The following is a 22662-nucleotide window of genomic DNA, read 5'->3' as shown; positions in this document are numbered from 1 at the left end:
GCCGCCCGACTTGTTATTGGCCAGCGGGCCCATCTGTCTGCCCAGACACCGTGAGTCCTGTTCCCGCCTCGGTGGACGCCTGACGGGAGGCGCTTGGCGGTGTCGGGTTGTTCTCGCGCGCCGTCCCTCCGAGCCGTGTCAGCGCGATGAGCGGAGGGAACGGGGCCTCGCGCCTCGGGGCTGGCGCTTACCTGCGCGGCGGAGCACGGTGGGACTGCCGCTGCCACGTCCTGTCAGGGCGGGGGCATCCCTCCCAATCCTGGTGTGGGAGCTCGTTAGGCTGAGCCAGGTCGGTGTGCGCTGTTACAAGGAGGGGAGCGAAACAACGCTCCTGAATTGCCCTTCCTACAGCTCTGTGCAGGTGTTGTGCTTTAAGTTACTCCTCTGGGTTAAGCAATTCATGCTTTAAGGATAGATCTCTGAGGAGGCATAAGCTTCGTACAGATTGTTAATAATGTGTATTTAATTCTAAACTTACTTAAAAACGTAAAAATACACTGTGAGTCAAATGAGAGGCTGCACATTTATTCCTGCGCTCAAAGCTCTGACAAAATAAAAACCAAATCGTACTGGGTGGTGGAAATTGCATATAAGTTCAGCTCTGAAGTTTGTTGGTGGAAGCATTTGAAATGCTTCTGCGTTTCAGAAAGCAGCCTGTGATTCTCGAGGTACACGTCTTGTTGGGTGTGGGGCTGTTCCTTGCTGGCCCTGCCTTGTGTCCCGGTGTGTAGCCCGATGACAAGCTGTGCTGAATGGTACAGGGGAGCAAATCATTAACCACTGTGCAGCCTTGTTAGAAACACCTTACTTTGTGTTGTATCAGGTCATGTTTTACTTTTAAAAGCAGATAAAGGCAAGAGCTTTATGGTATTAAAAACTATTAAACTGCAAGCAATCTATATTATGGGTTTTTTTTTTGTTTGTTTGTTTTGTTTTGCTAGGGAACACTGAATAAATGCCCCTGCTGGGGCTCAGTTCAGTGAGTTCTTTCACCAGCTCATCTGATGACTCGCGTGGCTGAGGCAAACCACACTGCTTAACTTCCTTATGTCCCCATCAAATGCGAGTAATCATATAGTGTCATCTTACCAAGTATTTCAAAGACTAAGTCTGGTATCTTCTTGTTTGATCTTTTACTTGAAGTATTGCTTGCTGAGCTGTAACTGGATCTGTAAGTATGAGCAGGCAATGCCAGCATTGGCTCATGACCTACATACACATGCACAACTTTCTGGTTTTGGGGTCACTTAACTTGGGGCTAATTTTTTTCAGCAGTCTTCTGTAAGAAATGCTATTTTGTAATATATATTAGTTTCATTCACTTAGCAGAACTCAGAAAGGTAGTAAGTAACTTTAAACACAGTTATTTCTAGTTACCTTTGCATTTTTACTGCTGCACATGACAGGAAAGACTCATTCTATAGGAGCTAAATAGAATGTGAAGAACAGCCCTTAAAAAAATTAAATGTTTTGTAGATATGGAGCAGGCTGCCCAGTGAGGTTGTGGATGCCCCTCTCTGGAAGCATTGAAGGCCAGGCTGGATGAGACTTTGAGCAGCCTGGTCTAGTGGGAGGTGTCCCTGCCTATAGCAGGGGGGTTAGAACTAGATGATCTTAAAGGTCTCTTCCAACACAAACCATTCTTTGATTCTATATCGTAATGAAACAGTAACAGACAAGTTTTTAATATGTAGAAATGTGCTTTGGTGTCTCGGTGTGTAGCATAATGTTTCTTGTTTCTGTTGATCTTAATGGTTCAGTTTAATGAGTCAGTTCATTTAATAGCAAGAGAGAGCCCTTTCTAGTTATTCTGTAGTGTACCAGGACTTCTTTTAGTTCATAGTTAGATTTCTAAATAGAAAATTTTCTAAATAGATCCCTTGCATGGAAGCAGTCTGTAATGTCTTAGTAGCTTTGTAATTTCTGTACGTTTTCACAAATGTCTCAAGGCATTTAAAAGTCTTATTTGAGATATAAATTTGGCTGCAACAGATGAGATTGGATAGCGATCAATTGAGGAATCCATATGAACCCACTAATAGGTGTGTGTTTAGTGTTTTGCTTTTATCATAATTGTGAAGTTTCTGAGTGTGTATGACTCTTCCTTTTTCTCTTCATACAAAATGCTTACTAGGAGTCTCTGTAAGTGTGGAGAACTAACACTTGGCACTATCTAAACAGGGAGAAGAGCAGCCAGCAGCTCTCGTAAGGATTTCATATGTGTCCCCTAATGGAAAGAACATTTTGTCTCTGCTGGAGAGTGGAATTAGCTGTCTGGATCAGGTAGGCTTTATTTGCATGTTACGTGCTATCTAGCACACTGTTTCTTCTGGTACCCTTGGATTTACCTTGAATTTATCTGTGTTCACTTAATCTCCCTAGATCCAAGTAGCTTTCACTTCAACTAAGAAACAGCGAACTGCTTTTAGTCGTGTTTTGAAAAAATGATGTTAACAGAATTAAGGGATTCCCACAAAAAAAAAAAAACCTTCAGAGTTTTGTAGTTGGCTTTGAATATAATCTCTACAATTAATGTTCAAAACATATTTGAAAGGTCAGTCTGTGCATCAAAACATCTAAAGTGGTGAAATACTGCTACACGTGGGTAAAAGCTGTGGGAAAGGTGAGATGAAAGGCAATTTTCTGTGCGATAAGTAATCAAGAAAGATTACATGTGCTGTTCATACCGTTCCAAAAAAGCTGAAAATATTGCACGGGCTGTTGTGAAAGGTGACCTGACAGCAGAGTTGCAATGGGTGATGATGGCAAATAGGTAGCATCCACTCAGCAGACAAATGCTGCTGTCCCTGGGCAAAGAACAGGTGGTGTAAGATCTGGAAGGGATATGAGTTTTCTGCTTCAAGTGTGGGTGCTGTTAGAAGATTGTTCTGGTGTATTCAAGGAACTGTGATTTCTCCTGTGATTGATTTTGTCACCCAGGGTGTTCAATGTGAAGTTTCTTGCATTGCCTTCATTGTTTCTACAAATGTATTTAGGCAAAACTGTTCATATAGGTTGAAAGGGAAGAACTGCTCATTTGTAATAGGCTAGGATAATGAGATAAAATTTTTGAACGAAGGATCAAGCTCTAATTATATTTGCAGTGTGAATTCCTAGAAATTGAATCTGAATCTTTACTATCAAATTCTACTGCTTTAGAATCATAGAATGGCTTGAGTTGAGTTTAAAACTCTTTGAAAAGTTTTCTGCTCTATCAAGAATATGTTTTTATCCTTATCTCTTATGGAGAGCTTTGTTGACTGTTCTTTTTTTTTTTTTTGGTTTCTGACTGATTGCTTTCTTTTACAGTTTAGCAGCCTTCTCTTTAAAGAAATGTAACAGCGTTTGGTTGTTAGACCTTCAGCCAGACTTGGCAGTAGATTTACCTCTGTATGTTTCTTGTTATCTTTAGAATAATTTCTCTTTTCATGTGAAATTTTTATAAACAGTTATACGGATTTGCACTGTAAGGGTCTCTTAGGTGTATGGTGTTTTATTTTCACTGAATTCCTCACATTAGAAAGCACTGTGAGCATTTACCCTGGGAACTTCTGAATTGATACTTCCAGTTCTAAACACTGTTGGCATGTTTTAGTTACTGCACTGCAGTCTCCAGATCTGATTCAATTCGACTTTGAGCGAATTTATATAGTTATTTTAATAGTAATAGTTTCCTATTCAGATAATGTTATTGAGCAAATGTAGCAGCTGAGCAAACGTAAACGCCAGATGGCAGTATTTGATTAGTTTCTGACCTCTGCCTGTCAAATCCATCCCATGTTTTTTGACTTATTTTATTAAAACTCTTTTTGAGAACTACCGAGATCTTTTCCCTGAGAAGTCCTTAATTTAAACAAATAAATAAGCCGTGAAAGAATAAGAACCTCCAACTGGGAGCTGAAAGCAAACTACTCTGAAAGCGTTCTTTGTCCTCTGCAATCTCAGAGAGACCAAAATAAGTCACGGCTACTGGGTTAACTTCATGGTTTGTTTTGCAGAGATATGTGCCTCCTCAGTACTTCTTTTACCTCCGCGTATCTTTTGTGCTAGTTCTTGGTAGCTTCCTGAAGAGATCACCTATGAAGGTATTTACCAGTTTGGGACTTGCTTTATATGGTAATCAGACTGTAAACCATGTGGTTTCAGTTAATTTAATTCCTATTCATTCTGGTGCAATAAATATTCTCTGAAATGTCTTTGTATCCGTTCTTTTATTGTCTGTTTTTCAAGTTTTGTGTATATACATAGATAGTGATCTGTATTTAGAAACCAGCTTCATTTACATTCGTTAAGAGGTTTCTTTAAATATTGAAGTCCACGTTTGTTTCTGAATTCAAGATGCTGTCTATCAGTGATCACGCTTTAAACCTCTTCAGGATAATTGACAAGCAGCACTAAATTCATTACAGGAGATGTATTGATTTCTTTTTGACTTGTTACGTTTTGCGGGCTGTTTTTTAAAGTTGGTGTTCCATGTAGAAACTGTAGAGGCAGCAAACTGATTTATCAGTTGCTTGGGATAGAAGAGACTTAGCTTTATCTCTTCAGCAACCTCTGGGCTTGGTGTGTAGTCAAAAGTCTGCAGTCAAGGAGCTCTCGTTCATCTGGGATCTCAGTTTGTCGCATTAGGACCAGCTATACTTAAATATAAAGGGCTGTAAGGCCCTCATTTCCCACTGACCTTTGGTTCACGAAATATACTGTCATGAAACTGCTGAAACTTCTGGTCAGATGAGACTTCTCCAGTGGCAACCAATGTGTTACAGGTTCTTGTGAAAACAATGGCAGGTCCATTACATTGTAATCTTAACGCTCTTGAAATTTCCAGTTAGGAAAAGTTATGTCAGCTGCTCTGCAGTCTTCTGAAAGCTGACACTGGGTTTCCTTACAAAAAGAATGTTCAAGTGTTAAGGAGAACCTGAGGGAAGATTTTTGGCAGTTGAGCATTTCTTTCTTCAGATGCAGCACTACCTTACCCATCTGAAGCATACAAACTGCACGTTCTGTTTGCCTCAGAGCTTCAAATACATTCATAAAACATCATTAGCCTAGTGCAAAAGATTAACACAAAACACTGTCAATATGTTCTTGGAATTCTCAATTTTGATATTCTGCTGTGGATCTTAAATTCGATTTCTAAGCCAGCTTTCTTTTTCTGAATCTGGACAAGTTAGCAGAGGTGGTGTTTTGCTCAGGAAGTTAGTGGCAGTGTGGATCACACGCGTAAGGACAGCCTTACTCAGAGACGAGTCCTATGGGCCTTGTTGCTCTTCCTCGATGCTGACACGATCAGAAGGCATGCCAGTGGCTAGTGAGCTTCTTATACAGCTTTGTATGATTTCTCTTCTGTATCTATACTTTGTAGTTGCTAAGGCTGCTCGATGGTGGTTGGAGCTTAGCTCACAGGTGGTCACTGTGTTTATTCTGCTGCCACTTCAAAATATATTGACATGTTGATAAGGTGTTTTGGTAAGGTCACTTCTTGAATTGCTGCTTCTCAGTCAGAACTCTTGTTCTGACAGCAGCTTATTTGCGTAGTGCTCAGTCATCCAAGTAAGTCAATGTTATGCAGCTGAAAGTCATTCTGATATAAAATGCTGTATGATTCTGTTTTTCACACTGGGATCTCCCTCAGTACCACACTGTCAATTCCGCACTGTGCCATTTCCCTACAAGTTTTACTGGTCCTGTAATTTACAAATGAACAGTATCTGTACTTTGATTTTTCTGTATTTTTCCTTTGTATTACTTGTTAACCATGAGAATATGACTGATTACACTGAATAAATTACTCTGAGTAAATGGTGAAAGAAGAAAAAAGGGCGAGGTTTTTCCTCTGAAAGGGTGCAGTCCTACATCACATGCTCCAGTTATATTTTAGAGGGGTAAAATTTGCATTCTGAAAGAAAAATAGTGCTTGCATGTTTGCATTTATCACATACCTTTATCTAAAATATGAAAAGAGGTCTTCATAAATGAAGAGTTGTTACTGACCATGCATAAGTGGCCAGTCGTTGAGTTTGAGTATGGAAATGTTACAGCTGATACTTTCTTTTTAATGAATGAGATCAGTGATCTTTTTGAACTTTGAACTTCAAAACAAAAGCTTTAAATCCTTTATCTCCATTACTCATGATTTTTGGTCATTTTAAGTATGTGCTATGTAAAATAATTTGTTGGTTATAGACCCACTTACAGGAAAGAAGGAACAACCTTGCAGCTCAGGGGTATTTTAAAACCTGTATGTTTGAGTGTGTGGCTCATATTACTTCAAGTTTTGTTTTTATTTTGTATGGAATGATCAGGAAATTTCTCTTATAGTATCTTTCAAAAAAGCTGCAACTAAGTTATTTAAAATAATTCATGCATTAATATTTCTTATTAAAATAGTTGGTGCAACTGTTACTGCTAACTAATCCAGGCACTTGGAAGGCAATTACACTGAGCTTTGACAACACTGCCAACCCACTGCACAGCGCCTTATGCCAAAACCTATTGTTGTTTTATTGACCACGTTCACCATTACATATGCATATGAAAAAACAGAGGCATTTTCATTGGGATTAGCCTAATAGCATTAAGAGATTATTTTTTAAATTTCCTTGGAAGGAAATTCACTTAAATGAGATTACTTATTACTTGACTGGTTTCCTATCGTGCTGCTACGTTTAGGTGAGTGGAGTCCATTAGAGTATAAAGTTTTTTTTTAAACTGATTTTATACATTAATGATTTCAAATAAAAGAGAAGTACTATATTTGTGCATAGCTTCTTTTGAGAAAGTTAAGTCGATGTTCTGGTTAGGAGAGATAACACTTCTTGTCCCTCTTGGTGGCCCCCCTAGTGTCACCATTAGTTGCTAATTACTTGCAAACAAATAAACAATTAACTCCTCGTGCCTCTTGGTGGGAGAGTTTTCATTGACATGCTAAAACTTTCTAATAAAAGATTTAATTAATGACGTTGCAAATCCAACCCCCTTGTCAACATAGCTATAAGGAGGACTTGTGGAGAAATGCAAGTACAGTGTATGTGCTGTGCTGGCTGAAGGTGAAATCATGGCAAGTACATCGCTGTGCGCAGCTAATACATCAGCATCTCCGAATCTTCGGAAAGTGTCTGGCTTTGTAGAGAATAAAACCACACAGTGCTCTTTTTCCATCGAAAGTATTTTGGGATTGGAGCAGAAGAAGGATGGCATTGCAGCTGGGAAACCTCACAGACCGTGGATGGATGCATGCACCAACTTGGGTAAGTCAGCGGTCTGTTTTGTAACTTCTCAAGCTTTTACCCCTTTAGAAATATATATATATTATCTTGTTTCTACTGAAAATCAGTAACTTGGAGTTCATGTTTGCTTGCTTTTTTCCAGTTTTAGGTGATGACAATAATCCCCATCTACAAATTCCTGTTGTTTCCTATGAAAATTCATTGTTTCATGCTAACAGTAATCCAATGCAAGAGGAAAAAGTTTTGAAATGTGAAAAATATTTTTCAGTCACTGAAAGGTTGTCTTTCAAACGAGAATTGAGCTGGTACAGGGGTAGAAGACCAAGAACTGCTTTCACTAGAAACCAGGTATGGATTTTCTTACTATTTGATGAATAAGTAACAATGTAGTTCAGAAAAAGTTGGCAGAAGTCTGTGAGAGCTGACTAATTCGGTGATGTGTACCTCTCCATAGAAAAGTGTCATTAAGCTCTTGTGTAAATTCACAGTTATGTTGCTAACTTCAGCAGGCTGGTATTTCTGCATGAAATTAGAATTGTCCAAGCACTGTTCAGAGGTCTCCTATACCAATTGAAATGTTTTTTTTTTTTTTTTAACTCTTACAAAGGTAGCAATGATCACTCAATGAGTGTATTTTAATTTCCTCAGATTGAAGTCTTGGAAAATGTTTTTAAAATGAACTCCTACCCTGGCATTGATATTAGAGAAGAATTAGCTCGCAAGTTAGATTTAGATGAAGACAGGATCCAGGTAATTAAATTTTTACTTGAAAATGTCCATATTTTCATCCATGTGTACTCTCTGTCAATGCAAATAGGTAGATTATCAGTAGTAGCAATAATTTTAATGTCAACATAAAATAACATGCATTTCTAGGTATGGTGTGCTTTAAGTGATTCATGAAATGGATGCCATCAAATTCCTTGTGAAATCTTAAATCTTTTTCCATGCCATCGATGAGACATTTATCATGGTAACAGTTCTGCTTTATTAATCTCTAATTATGTGCAGAACTTGATCCTTTGCTCCCGGGTTCTAAAATCCTATTTATTATGCTTGGCAACACAGTTGAAAACAGAATTTGAAGCCAATACTGAAATAATTTGTATGAAAATATAAGCATGTTTGTGTTTTGAGAGTGTCAGGAGAGCATAACTGCGTTAAACCAGTGTTTGAGACAATGTCGTTCATCTGGCCAAAAGCAAAATCTACTCAGGGCTTTAATTACCCATTTCTAACAACTCATATACGATAAGCATACAATAAGAATTAAACTTTAGGTCTTTCCTTGATATTGGTTATGTTTTTGATGCAATTCACGTTTGGCTTAACTGTAAGATTGATGTTGCAGTTGTAAGCAGATGAAGTAACACCTGAAGACTTGTGTGTGAATTCCAGGTGTTCAGGAATGCCAGGGTCTGACTGAGTGTCACCAAAGTTGATAGTAGTTCTTGTATTAATTAGTGAAGCTGATCCTCATTCTCCAATGAAGCTGAGGGCGTTATTTTCTTAGTCTTAATTTGTGCAGGTTGTCAACTGCAAATTCTGCTTTTGTATTAATCTTCCAACCTATTGGCATTTCACACAAAACTGTAGGCTTGTGTGAATACTTAAAATTTCAAAGCCTGCTGTGCTTACAGTGCTGTATTTGTGAAAAACATGCCTTTTCTTTCCATTTTAGATCTGGTTCCAGAACCGTCGTGCAAAACTGAAGAGATCACACCGAGAATCACAGTTTCTAATGGTGAAAAATAATTTCACCTCCAGCCTGCTTGAGTAGGAAGAAGGATGGTTTGCCTTTATATTACTACAACAGGGCTTGAAGAATTACTGGCGTTGTCATAATTTGTATTAAACAATGACTATATATTAATTATATGACTTTATCCTTAGATTTGGAAGACTATAATGACTTTCACTCAAATAAACTGTAAATACATGAAGTATTATAAACTAATTTTTGTGGAGAAAGTGAACTTTTCCTATATATTTTAATAAATATTTTCAGAAAAGTTTAGATATGTTTTTGCCGTTAAAAAATAAACCATAAATTCTGGGTTGCATCAGATTTTCAGCTAGCATGAATTACTTCAGGCTTAACTGAAGGCAACTAAGCTTCCTACTTCTAAAGTCTAAAATTCTTAATATGCAAAATAGTTTTTGATACATGAAGCAGGTTAGCTATTTAAATTCCAATGAACAATTTCTAAGGAGAGTACGACCTCATTTTCTAAAACCTTGCTCTCCATGAAAATAGATGGACTAGTATTAAACTGGTTTCAGTTTGAACAATTGTTCGATTGTAATCTTTTAAAAATATTCTAATTCATTTCTTTTTAAAATATTATTTGTCTATTTAATGCTTCAATTCAGATGTCTCCTTTCTTCTCGGTGTGAATGTTCCAGATATAGCAGTTGCTGTCATTATCTTGTAATGTCAGAAAACAGTATTTCATGGGATCAAATCGGTTGGGATCAGACCAGATCTTGGCCACTAATTTTAGGGTGTTTAACACTTTTATCGAACACTACATGAAAGTTAATTATCCTCATGTTTGATATTCAGACTGAAGTTGATATGTGTAACAACAGCTTTAAACAAAAATCACCAACTTTTCATGGCCATAATGTAGGAAAACAGTGTAAGTATGGCTTTATGCTGTTGCTTGAAGTGCTAGCGTCCTTCAGAGTTCAGCCCATGTAACTGAATAGAGGCAGATTCTACATGGGTCCGGCTGAATATACAAAAATTAACTTCATGTTAGGTTGAAGGTAAGTGGAAGCACTGATTTCAACTAAATTTCAGTCTTCAGCAACTAGTACATTTTTTAAAACTGAGGCATAAGGCTATGTTAACTGAGTTTTGCTACATGGCTGACATGAGTAATAAGTTCTATTATGAAGAAAACTGTATTTGCAGTAGTCAAAGAATTGAACTGGATTATTTCATCTGGTGCGAAGAAAATTGTTTTAATATGCAAGATCAGAAAGCAAAAAAGATTGGGGCAAAACTCCAAAAACTTATAAATCTTAAACTAACTGTTCCTTCTTGAAGGAATGCCTAGCTACTGAGCAGTTATGTATTCTGGTGTTGGTTTCCAGATTTCTTGAGGAAACGGTTGCTTTGGATGAAGTACTTTGATATTCACCACTGGAGGGAAGAACTTAAGCCCAAGTCTTCAGGCTCTGTCACCAGGCTGATGGGGTCTCTGGCACTTGGTTTCTGTTAGAATCACAAGGACGTGAAGGACAGAATGTCATTGTCAACATAGCTTAAATGTGAATAGCAAAAAAAAAAAAAGCAGTATAAATCCTCCTATTGTTGTAGTTTTCCAAATGCAGTTAGGTTGGTGTTAAAACTTTTTAAGACCTATCTAAACTGCTTCCAGACCATTCTTGATCCCTATGCTCCTTCCTAGCATAGAAATCTGTTTTACTTTTCAGTTTGAGTAAGGGATGATTTAATGTGGTTTGAATGTTTGCAAGGTATTCCAAAGCGCAGTTAGTTTATGGTTTTACCAGATATATCCTACCTGTTACATCACTTAAACAAAAACAAAAAACAACTCTATGGGCTTATTGCCTTCATTTTTATAGGAGCCCTAAAACCTCAAATTGCTTGGATTTTTTTTTTATTTTTGCTTCTCAAAAGCCTAATTTAGTGTGGAAATAACAAACTTTTACCCAGTATTGAAATGTTAATTATTCGTGCTTTGAATTTAGGGAGTAACACTAGCATTTAATATTATTAACTGAACTTGTGTTTCTCTTAAGCATTTTTTTGATAGAGCATCTTAAATGGCACCAAATCTATAAGAAATAATTTTAGAGAAATAAGAAGTTCGATTCAAATACAGACCTGATCTCAGGCAAAGGCAGTATTGGGAATGCAGGAGTTCTATTTTGGTTTTCTTTTCACCTCAAGACATACGGTACCTGTAGCTTAACTTTAGTGCAAGTAATTTGAAACTATTGTTTACCTTACTGCTGGAAACAAGGTTTCCAGCAGCAGCAGATTAGTCTAATCTGTACAGACTGATGCCTAAGAACCTTACTCTATTATCTGGCAAATGCCTAAATGCACCTAATGTCTGTTATAATGGAACTTGTCTCAAGTGACGGAAGTCTGACAAAGCAATTTAGGAGGGTTGGAATAATAGCAGCACCAGCTCTGGTATCCAGCTCTCAATTAGCAAATGTTACTGGAGGGATGGCTTGTGTTAGGTACCGAGAGTTCTGTGTAGTGTTGTGAGGAGCAGAAGTTGGGTAATGCGATTGCATTATTTCTTTAATCTTGGCTTAGATTGTTCTTCCCGAGAAGTTAAAGGAGAACCTTTAAGCAGTTTGGCTCTAAATTGTGGCAAAGACTTTCTTGAATATGATCTTGATTTTCTTTCCTATCTTAAAAAATTATTCTGTACTTCATAGTACTCGCTAAGGTTGTAGTTCCTGACAATATACAGCTTTCTGGGTGACCTCAGTAATACCTGTAGCACTGCTAGCTGTCTGAGCACAGGTGGTCCCAGTAAGAACAGTGGGTGAGACTGTCAGAAGTGCATGTTGAAATCTGGTCCCGTTCCAGTTTTGTATACTTTGTCTTGCTGTGTTTCTGTTTATCTGCTTCTCAGAACTGTGATCAGAAAAAACCCAGTCATCTTTGTTCCTAATCTGACTTAAGGTTTGTGAAGCCACAACCTCTTTTCCTTCTTCCAGCCATTTTGCCTTGCATGGGCTCGAGCTCGTTTGACCCTGTGACCCTGAGCGGAGTTCTCAGATTTACGAAGATAGTGAAAACAACCAGCAAGAAGGCTGGCTGGTGGTAAGCCTCCTCCCTTTTAGTATTGGCAAGCTGTGATGTCAGCATCCATCAAGAGCTACAATTGAGCTTAGCATCCAGTTGATGAGGGTCTTGTAGAACTGGTTGTAATGGTGGTTAATGGTAGTGCTTTCCTGAAATAGGGTTCTGTCAGGATGCTGGGATGCGTAATTATTTGTTTTAAGTTGACGTTCTTCTCTTTCTTGATGTCTGAAGCTTAAAAATCTTTTCTAGCCATGAACTTCAGCAATTCCTATTGCGATCCAAAAAAGATGATCTGTGCTCATGGCCTGAAGGTGTATCCAAATTCCACCAAACAACAAGTGCTTCCAAAGTTCTATTATTATTACTTGCAGAATACATGACAGTGTAGTTTGAAACATTTTTTAAATTACCAGTGTTAACTGTTAAAGCCTACATTTAGAACACTATTGAACTTACAATTTTGCACTGGCTGTTACTTGATTTACCAAGTCTGTGATTACTAATAGCAAGCTAGTACACCAGCAAACTCTGTTACAATTTTCCTAGTGGGTGTAAGTACCTCTGCATTTTTCTAGTTGTCCAAAGTGCTGTATTGAAATGACTTCCAAAGCAACAAAACCCAGGGTTTTTTACAGTTCTATAGAAGAATAATGCCGTGTTCTCACTGAAAATAAATGTGGCTTCAAATGTCACCCAAGCATTTCTATGGCTGGATTTAACAAACGATATGTTTACCAAACATTGAAATTAAGGTGATTTCAAATAGTTGAGATTAATTCTCAAGGCTGGCTAGTGGTTAAAAAGAAAACCAAAGCTTCTTAGATATTATTTGTAAAATAACGTTTGTTATGATTCTCTGGATTGAATTGGTTTCTCTATCAGTTGTCAGGTTGACGCGTTTAGTCTCCTAATTTTATGGGATTTGTTATTATGCAATTAGCTCATTATGTGAGGAGGAGCTGGGGCTGTGGAGCATCTCCGGGGAGGCGGGGAGAGAGGAAGGATTCTATCTGATTGCATCACAAAGCGACTTCATGGGATCCTGATGGGCAAACAGTTGTCGGCAGGGAGGGTAGTCCAGGGATGCTGAAGAAACATCAGTTCCAGATTCCTTTCTGAGGGAACAGACCCCGCACTTGCACGACGTGAAGGAGAAAGGGAGACAAAACGTGGAAGAGCAGTCTTCATTTTGGGTACCCGAAGTGTTATTGAATATATATTTATTGAATTTAGAAGAAGAAATCCAGTACATTACTTCTAAAAACTTGTTTTTGCAGGATGTTTATCCTCACTGAGGTAAGAATAACACAAAAAATGCTTAGGGAGATAGAGACATAGAATCATTGAGGCTGGAAATGGTCTCTGTGGTCATCTAGTCCAACCAGCAACCAATTGCCACCATGCCCACTAAACCATGTCCCTAAGTGCCACTTCTACACGTTGCTTGCACATCTCCAAGGATGGTGACTCCAAATACACAGGTTTTGGCCTAGTTCTGGTATTATTGCCAATAATATGCCAATTGTCATAACATCACGTTTGTAAATTTACATCAACATAGATATTGTATCCTGTTCAATACTTTCTTGCTCTTTTAGCACCATTTTTTTCATTTTTCTGGTTGATGCTATTTTAATACTTTGTCCACATTGTCTAGAATATGGGATAGTCTTGTTGCCTACGTATAACCAATTTATGCTCAATATATTTGAAAATAAGCATTATACTTTTTAATGGTATATTTCACACTTTAAATATTTAGAGTTATATTACCAATCACAGTAATATTCAAAAATATCTTGGGATTCAGTTTGGATGAATGATGCTGTTGTTAAAGAAATTAAGAAGATAGCAAATCAAATATTCTTCATTAGAGGTTGTTGACTATTTATAGACTGCATCTTAATCTTTTTTTTTTTGCCCCCAGATTAAACCAGCATTTAAATTCATAAATATTGGAACAGTTACTGTGCATTTCAAATGCAGCTGAAAATGCTGGGCTACTTTTGCCCTCTTGTGGCTGGAGTTTAGAATTACAGTTCTGCCTCTTAAGTGTGGGCGATGTCTGCGGTCACGAGGCAGGCTGTTTGTAGAACGCCCGGTGATTGCTTAGTTCTTGTACAACGAAGATCTAGGCACAAGGTCTGTATGTGCGTACGAATGCTCGACTTGGTGTCTGATTTTCAAAAATTCAGGATGGGCTATATTGAATTGAACCCAGTGAAAATTGGTAGGTTCTTAGTATTTTTTTTGATAGTTTGGATGCTTAATATTTAGATATTTAACTTAAATATTCAGTTTTGGGCAAACTTTTACAATTTTACGATCTTCCAAATCGTTAAGGCTGCTTTTGCGGGTATGTGCTTACAGCGCTACGCAATGCAGTCCATTTAGAGCAGCAGGATCTTCTTATATCTGACAAAGCATCAAGTAATTCTAAAACAAACAAAAAATACCCCACCCTTACAATGGAACCATACAATGACTTTGCTGCAGTATCTACTAATGTAATTCTTCTGTGATAACAATGCGAACTTGAGAATGCAGATGTTTGGCATGCAAAAGGGCTGATGACCACCTGCTTTTTCCTATAGCACTGTTTCATCACATTAGAATGATTAGAAATGCCTTGTGCTGTTTAAATACTACACCCTTGTTAGTGGTTTGGCTTGCATTTCAGTATGTTTAGTCAGGGTAAAATATTAAAAAATGTGATAGTAGTCACTTGTATTTCTTTCTTGATTTGAATATTTCTAAGTTACTGGCTGGATGTATGTGTACTTCTCTCGCTTCAAAGGTGAAACAGCGTCTCATTCCATGCTACAGGATGTGGCTAACTGACAATATAATTGCAAATTGCTCTAATTCGTTTTGACAGGGAAAGGAAGTCATGAGGAAGCAGTCTAATGAGGCATCGTCACCGCTCTTAAAATGTAGTTGGCTGGCTGGATGTTTTTGTGAAACTCAAGTAGCTTATGAAGAAAAGCTTTTCTTGCAGTCATTAAGATTTTTTTCCCCTCTTTCTTCTATGAACATGTGCTGCTGGACAGCAAGATCTATCACAAATAGCAGTTTAGTTGGAGTGTTCTTGATAGTGATTCCTAATATAACCATCTAACCACAAGCAAATAATAATTATTGTAACTTATGATTAACATGGATTAACTTTCTCTGCAAGTATTAATGGATCCTTCCCTTTGTGTTTTATCAATCTGTTATCTGCATATTTATATTACTCTTTTCAAAAATAAGCAACTGACTCAATCCTGATATCTGAGTGCTTCAGATTTTTTTTTTTACAACAATGTGCCGAACTGTAGATATGGAAGACCTAAAGTTGTTTGTTTGAGAAGTAGAGCTGTCAGCAGGAGATGTTATTCCTAACTGGGCCCTTCCTCTTTTTTTTTTTTTTTTTTTAGTATGGTTTTGTAGAATTGCTGTAGAATTCTTATGCAAATCTGCCATAAAGTGTTCTTTTTCTCTGAAATACTGTTGTGTATCCGTGGTATAAACAGACTGCAATTTCCATACGCGTCCACATTTTCGTTTGTTTGTATATTTCCCTTAGTGGGAGTAGAATGAGGTGCTATTGACAGAGTGCTTCCCAATCATCTTCCAGAGCAGTTACACAATAGTAAGACTTGGGAATTCTTCCGGAAATGCTCCTATTGTTCTGTGATGGTATCTGTTAGTAGTGTCTGTGTTTTAATTACAAAAATCTTCAAAACATTTTCTTTAGCCTTAATTGCACTTAGCTGTTGGCCTCAAATAGCGAATGATGTCATCTTGAAGCGCTTGAACAAATTGCTCTCCCTGTGGTTAAATGGGGAAAGGTTTAAGGCAGGTTATGCTCAGTCAGGGGTCCCTTAGTGTGCTAGGATTAGTTTCACAGACATGGCCACAGGGTGCTGTAGATTGGTGAATTTTGGGATAGGCTGTTAAGTCAGCTCCGCCCAGGCCTATGTTTCCCTGCAGATGGAAAATGGGAAGATGTCTGTGTGGAAGGCATTGTGCTGTATTGAGAAGCTGAGATTAAAAGTAAACTCGAGAAACTTTTGAAAAAGTGTTACTTTATTTACAATTCTAGAGAGTATTCAAACAGCATTGGAGGAGGCTTCGTTTGCTTTTTTAATAGTTGACTGAGATGAAATGCCTGTATTGCAGAAAAATATTTCAAAGTCAGGCATTAATAATGATTCGAATATTTCTAAAGAATAAAACACGTGACTTAGGAATACAGTTGTTGGATTGGAATGTTTCAAGTTCAACAGATTTTTTTTATTGAAAAGTCACTCTTCCATGCAATTTTTAATTTTCCTTGCATCACAAATCTACTTTTCTCTAAACGTGGAGTTTCATATTACACCTAATCCAGTGTAACAGAAGACTGCTGCTGAAAGATGCAGTCCTGCTCTGCTCCCTCTTTTCTCAGAAAAGATCATGTGGCCACAGGGCGAGTCAATTCAGCTTGTTTGTGTAACAGAGAGAAGTGAATTTGGTGGCAGATCAGTAAGTTGAAACATCTCAGAACTGAGCTGTCTGTCCCTTTATTATATTCATATGAATAACCAGATGCAAAACTAAACACATGCAAAGCTAAATAGAAATACGGAGAGTTCACGTTTGACTGCAGATGCTTCCTGCCAGCAGAGCAAGTTGGCCTGGGTACTCTCTCTACAAGGAGCTGTGAGGCCTGGGGAATGGTCGTATTATGCAAGGATTTGTATTCGTGGATCACTGACAAATAGTTGTTTTGATAGTGAGCAGAAGTCTTTTGTGCATAGTAACTAGTTTATTTCAGTCGGTTCCTTTTCAGTGTAATTTGCCTTTACATCTGTTGCTAACTTGAGCCTTTGGGAATATAGGACTGGAAAAACTTCCTTGGTCATTAAGTGTGATTTCCTGTAGAAGACATTAAGTCATCCAGAAAGGTCACAAGACTATTCACTCTACTCTCTGAACTCTACAAACCTCAAAACACCCCCAAATACCTGAAGATAGACTTGAGATATTTAAGAAGAAAGCTCAAGAATGAGAACGTGATAGAAAGTGACTGGGGGAGATGTGGCTGCCTGCACCCTGCAAGGAATTCTGTAAGGTTTGGCTTATTCAGCATTAAGGATGCTAAATTTCAGGATTTGTTGCAAAGCATCTGGATATAGAAGTGGTGGCTGCCAGTGTCAAAGCAAATGTAGCAGGATTCATGCATCTAATTCCACTTTCAAGTCCCATATGGACGCAGCGGCAGCTAATCTGGAAGTGCCAATAAATGCTTGGATGCAGCAGGAGGCAGCTGGCTGCCAGGATGGCACGCTGTGCTCCTCTTTGCCTGTCCCAAGGTGCAAGCAGGCTCTTGGACGGACTTGTTCTGGAGGCTGGATCTGGCCTCCATGGCCCACATTATTTTAAGCACCCACTGATAATGTCTGGATGACCTTAGGAAGTAGATTGTGTGTCTGTAGAAAGAAGCAAATTGAAAACAAAAACCGTTACCCCCAGGGGTCTCTTCCTGCCTTAGTAGGGGGCAGCCTTTCCTGACTCCAAATCTAATTATTGGTTTAGCCTTGAGCATGTGTGCAAGATGTTTAAACAGGCATATTTATGACTCTTTTTAAGTTTCTGCATCTCTAAAATGGGTATAGTAAAACAGATCTTCCTTTCAGGACTCTTTTTTTTTTTTTTCTTCATTAATATTGACACATTTATCAAGACCCAGTGGTTTATTAGAGAGAACCATTAACAGCAATTGATGCATTTAAATTAAATTTCAATTTTATCATCTGGGATCATTGTCACAAAAGATGGATGGAGCATACCGCTTCCAAATCTAAGGAGGATTTATTATTTATATGTATTATTATTTTGCAACTGATAGAAATATTTGGTAGGAAATTCCTAACCATACAGCAGCTCTCTTTGTTACTTGAGTTTCCATATTTTTCTAGGAACGGCCGAGTTCCCACTGCCCCCTCCATCTGGGAACAGCTGCTTGGAAAGGAGGGGGGAAAAAAGGGTTCTTAGCTTTAAGCAAGAAGGTAAAGCGGCAACCAAAACCAGCTGCAGAATGCATGATATCGATAGCCATGACTTAGGGATATTCCCCAGCTCGTATGTATTTGTGCTATTTTGAAACAAGAGGCTGTTGTGAAAAGGACAAAAGAGCCTACAGGAAAGCAGTCCCCACTGTGGCTTTTGCCCTTACGTTAGCTAGCAGCATTTTAGAGAATCTAAGTGAAAATTCTAACCGCTGTCATTTGATTCCCACCTCTCCTCTGCCCTTTTCCACAAAAGATCTCGGTGGAAGTTGTTCTGAATGCACACAGAGTGCTAAAATGCTTCTGCCTGCAGTCCCCGAAGGCACCATGCTCCTCCTGCGTGCTGTCACTTCACTCACGCCCTGGCAGCGTTTGGGATAACTGGTTTTCAGATGCGGTGTTTTGTTAGTAGCTTAAGCCGAGGTAAGGGGAGGGGGGCACGCAGGTGGTTCGTGTCGGGTGACACTTTTGCTTCGTGCTTCTGTTTGAGCCCTTGGTAAATAAGGACTATCCTTTTTTCTGCTCTCTGTGTACTGCCAGAGCCAGCAGTGGCAGCAGGATGCTACCCTTCCCTTTTCCAGAACACCAGCCTGCAGGGAAAATGGACATCCTAAGCAAGCATCATTTGCTCCAAGAGGTTTGACACAACCGTGGCCTAATCTCAAATTTGTGCTAGAACGTGCTGTGTGGCCGGAATCTCACTTCTGCTCATGCCATAACAAGGGGCTGCATCTGCCCGGGGCTCCCGAGCCTGTTCTCACGGCAGCTGGCAGAGAAGGGCAGCCCGAGGGCAGCTGGGGTCCTCCTGTATTGTCGTCACCAGCATTAACCAGGGAGGGAAACCCCTATGAAGAGTTTAGAAGTGGTTTAAAAAGGACCAGTTGGTCGTGTTTCCTGTCATGCCATTGGCTGAGTGGGCTTTTTGGGGAGATTTTTGTGTATCGCTTTAATCTGAACCATGATGTCTTTGATACGCTATTTTGTACTATTTTTTTTATCTATTCCATTATCATGGTTTTTGTCTAATAGTAGTGATAGCAGCAGAGTGTACCAGGGTGTAAAATCTTCCAAAATAATGGTGGTGGCGGTTACTGAAGGGAAGACTCTGAGTGACCCGGTTACCGCTTGCAGCCAGGAGCCACCCGAGCAGCTGCCGTCCCTTCTGAGCTCAGTGCTGCGTTTCCGCGCTTTGCTGGCGCCTCAGGCTTCACGTCCTGCGCGACTCCGAGCGCTCCAGTCGGAGTTGCCCGGTGCTGGGGCTGCCCCGCGGCCCGGGTAGCGCCTCGCCTCGCGAGTTGGGGAGAAAGGCGCGTGCCCGGGCGTAGGGTGGCGCGCTCCCGCAGGCGGGGCCGGGTCGGGGGCGGGGAACGGACGCGCGTGCCCGCCGAGGCGCAGCCCCCCGCCCCGGGTCGGCGGCGCGCATGCACGCGGCCGCTCTCCGCCACGCCGCCGTCGCGCTGCACGCGCTCCGCGGCCGCTGCTGCGGACCATGGTCCCCGGGCGGGAGCTCGGCGCCTTCCTCCTCGCGCTCCTCGCCTGCTGCGGGGGGCGGCAGCTCGCAGGGGCGGCCGGAGGGCCCGGCGGCAGGAGGGGGCCGGCGGCCGACGCCTGCGGAGGGCGGGTGAGTAAGCGCCGGGGCTCGGTCCCGCTGAGGGGACGGCCGAAGTTCTGCGGCGCAGGTGAGGCGGTTCCGCCGTGCGGGGTCTTGGTGCGGGCGCTGCGGGGCTCTGCGCCCGGTCCGCGGCCGGGAGGGGCCGTGGCGTTTCCAGGAGAGACGCGGAGTGGGTTTCCCCCTCCGGCCGCGGCGGGGTCGTGAGGGGAGGCAGGTGATAAACGTTCCGGTGCGGGGCTTTGCCTTTTGTTCCCGCTTCTGCTGCGCTTTGCCGTCAGACTCTTGATCGCTTTTCTACTTTCCCACTTTTAAATAACTTTCGAAGTTCTCCCCGACTCCCGTAGCGCGGCTGCCGGTTCCGTCGCAGCGCGGCGGTGCGCGAGCACGGGGGGGAGCGCGCTGCCTTCCAGCGCCGTCCCTTTTCGGTGGCTGTCGCTCCGGGTTTCCGCGGTGTCACATCAGCGCCTTTGAGAGAGCTCCGCGGCGCTCGCGCTCGTAAGGCAGCGCACGGAGGCGAAAGCGCCGGGAAACGTGTGGAAGAAAAGCAGACTTCAACCTCTGGTACAGCTTAGGGCTTAGCTCCGCGCCGGATGGGGCTGCTGTAAGAGATGGGAATGCAGCGTCGCGGATCGTCCCGTGCCCCCGGGCGCGCCGCTGTCGGGGCTCCGCGGCTCGGCAAAGTGTCCCGAGCTGCGGGCGTCGTGGCAGCGCCTTGCTTCGACGTTGGTGGCAGCAGGCGCTTTGTGGGTATGGAATCCCGACGTGCCAGACGTGCCAGAGTCTGCTTCGTGTCTGTCAGATTAGTAGACGTTTTGAAAAAAACCTGTGTCTTAATCGCTCACGACAGATACAACGTTTTAACTTCTTGAATATTTGTAGTGGTTTCTGCTTTTATATTTTTGGCTTTATTTTCCGATTTCCCTGGGCCGTGCATTCCGGTATGGTCGGAGCGTTCGGTTACCGTGCCGCCGTGTCTGCTCCTGGAATCCCAGCCCTGGTGGAGCAGCGGCTGCGGGATGATCCCCGTTGTCAGCTGGGGGGCACTTGGCCCGGCCCGTGTGTGAGCTGCGAGCAGAGCTGACGTGCCGGTACATGACTGATGGCCCCTCTAACACATTGTCTGCTCGGGAGCAGGGCTGCCTTTGAAGTAGGGCCCTGTAGGAAGTAAAGAGACTATTTGCTCTATTAAAATTCCTCGGTATTTCCTCTGTTTAACCGCAGGCCACTTCCCCTCTGCCACTCTAAACACTGCGGGGACACTGACTGATTGAAAAGACACAAGCCCTGCAGCGATTGTGTCCTATTCAAACAGATACCCTTATTGCAGGGTGTTTGTGAGCAGTGTCTAATTAACGTGAGTTAAGGACGCGAGCAAATCTTAACGTTTTATATGGAGAAAGGCATACAGTCAAAATGTCTGGTATACATTATAAGAAGCAGTTGAATTCAAGTAATTCTCAAAGGCGTGAATTATCTAGGAAGAAAAAGTGAACTTTCCATGTATTTTTTTTAATTTAATTTGGAGAGCTGAGTGTTGGTCTGTACACACTTGGGTGCACACGCTGGATATTTTCCTATGCTAAAACCCTGATATGTGGTGATGGCCTTTGCACCCCTTTTTTATTGTTTGTGTGTTGTTTTTGAAAATCAGCACTGAGTTCCATCTCAATACATTGACATGAGTAACACTTTTTTTTTTTTTCTCTCTCTACAAAACATAGTTTTATTTTCCTCAGTGTTGTGTGGCAGTAAAAGCTTGACTTGGTGACAGCATGGGCTGGGCTCTGATTACGAGATTATGAAGAGGAAGCATTTGATGGTTTGATTCATAGCTCCTGAAATTATTCTTATCAGTTAACATTTTCAAAATGAAGTTGTTAAGTACGACTTTTACAACTTACATTGCAGAACACATGCCTGTGTTTATCGCTTTCTCTAGTAATACTTTGAGATTGGTGTTGCAAGCTCCACACGTGTCTGTAGCACTAAAGCAGTTAGTACTTTGCTGAGTAACTTGGAGAGCTTTAATAAGAAATAGAAGTGGTTTCAGTGGACCCAGGATTCTAGAATATGGATTGACTTTGTTAAGTCCAAGATTTCTTTCACTGATGCTTAACGGCTTTAATGTATTCCTACGCTTAGCAGTATTCCAGATTGAGGTAGAACATTTGCTTAAAGCAGAATAGTATTGCAAAGTAGCTTTCCATATGGATGGTCTTACCACATCATATGCATACCTTTATCCAGAAAAAAATAAACCAGAGCTGGGCCTCTCTTCATCTCAAAAAAGTATGTCCACATGGGGAGCTATTCTGGAAAAGTATCCTCTGATTTTTTTTTCATCCTAGAAACAAGCTGAGAGGCAAGACAGAGTTGGCTGTGATGTTGATTTGAATATATTTCAGTTTCATTTATTCAGCGTTAAACACTTGAACAACTTTAGTCTCAAGTTGTTTTGTAGATTCTAATGGGAGCACGCAGACGAGTAACTTTTTTTGTGTGTCTAATTCCTCTGAAAATTGTGGCACTGATCCATGTTCAGCAGCGTAAAGCTCAAAATTAATGAGCCTGTATGATGAGAGAGAATAAACACAGAATTTTAGTAAACTTCTTTCCCCCTCCACCCTCCAGTTAGCAGAATCCTACCTTTCTTTGCTCTACTGATCATAGCTTAGCAAACACTGGGGCTCTCTGTTCCCCCCCAGTTTCCCCTGACATTCTCCGTGTCATCATCTGTGTATCTTGCTTAAGGAGCTTTCATTACCTTGCCATTTTGTAGCAAGGACTCTGAAGATCTCTATTTTCTATCACTCTATTACCAGGAGCTCTGCCTCCCCCTGTTCTTCAGGCTTATACTGCTGGGTCCCTGCGTTTATCTCCTCGAGCATTCCACTCTACAGCCAGAGTTTTTCTAGTGCAGAACTGAGTCATGGCAAAGTGGTTTTCCCAACTAAATCTATGTTTTGGGAAATTATCTGGGAGCAA

At 40.9% G+C, this 22662-nt stretch overlaps 2 protein-coding genes across 7 annotated transcripts in view; both read left to right on the top strand.

The window, feature by feature from the left end:
* HESX1 (HESX homeobox 1) lies at positions 250–11779 on the top strand. Of its 4 annotated transcripts, none has more exons than XM_021409148.1 (6): positions 250–289; positions 2182–2283; positions 3999–7250; positions 7372–7577; positions 7878–7979; positions 8911–11779. In XM_021409148.1, exons 3-6 carry the CDS (start codon positions 7058–7060, stop codon positions 9007–9009), a joined length of 600 nt encoding a protein of 199 aa, XP_021264823.1. In that variant the 5' UTR covers positions 250–289; positions 2182–2283; positions 3999–7057; the 3' UTR covers positions 9010–11779. The 4 variants fall into 4 exon arrangements, with proteins under 4 accessions (XP_021264823.1, XP_021264825.1, XP_021264824.1 ...); XM_021409150.1 differs by having other exon boundaries at positions 266–289; positions 7168–7250; XM_021409149.1 differs by lacking the exon at positions 250–289 and having other exon boundaries at positions 2179–2283; positions 6992–7250.
* The window catches only part of IL17RD (interleukin 17 receptor D), a 65447-nt gene continuing 43053 nt past the window's right edge, over positions 269–22662 (top strand). The window contains exons 1-2 of one of the 3 annotated variants that reach the window (XM_021409140.1): positions 269–289; positions 2182–2283. Coding sequence is in view for 1 of the 3 variants with exons in the window: in XM_021409139.1 (XP_021264814.1) it covers positions 13309–13326 (18 nt within the window). In the remaining 2 variants the exon portion in view is untranslated. Of the gene's footprint in view, positions 290–2181; positions 2284–13046; positions 13327–19557; positions 19687–22662 lie in introns of those variants that run through there. The other 2 variants (XM_021409139.1, XM_021409138.1) reach the window with 2 other exon arrangements.

The sequence above is a fragment of the Numida meleagris genome, chromosome 11, assembly GCF_002078875.1.
Source record: "Numida meleagris isolate 19003 breed g44 Domestic line chromosome 11, NumMel1.0, whole genome shotgun sequence".
In the NCBI taxonomy this organism is placed as follows: domain Eukaryota; kingdom Metazoa; phylum Chordata; class Aves; order Galliformes; family Numididae; genus Numida; species Numida meleagris.
The sequence above is the reverse complement of the archived record's forward strand: the minus strand, read 5'-3'. Positions and strand labels throughout refer to the sequence as shown.

Excerpts from the sequence above, each read along its gene's own strand:
- HESX1 (XM_021409148.1), top strand. The coding sequence starts at position 7,058 with ATGGCAAGTACATCGCTGTGCGCAGCTAATACATCAGCATCTCCGAAT. Across the intron at positions 7,251-7,371 it reads GGATGCATGCACCAACTTGG|TTTTAGGTGATGACAATAAT; the intron begins GTAAGTCAGCGG and ends GCTTTTTTCCAG. Across the intron at positions 7,578-7,877 it reads CTGCTTTCACTAGAAACCAG|ATTGAAGTCTTGGAAAATGT; the intron begins GTATGGATTTTC and ends TAATTTCCTCAG.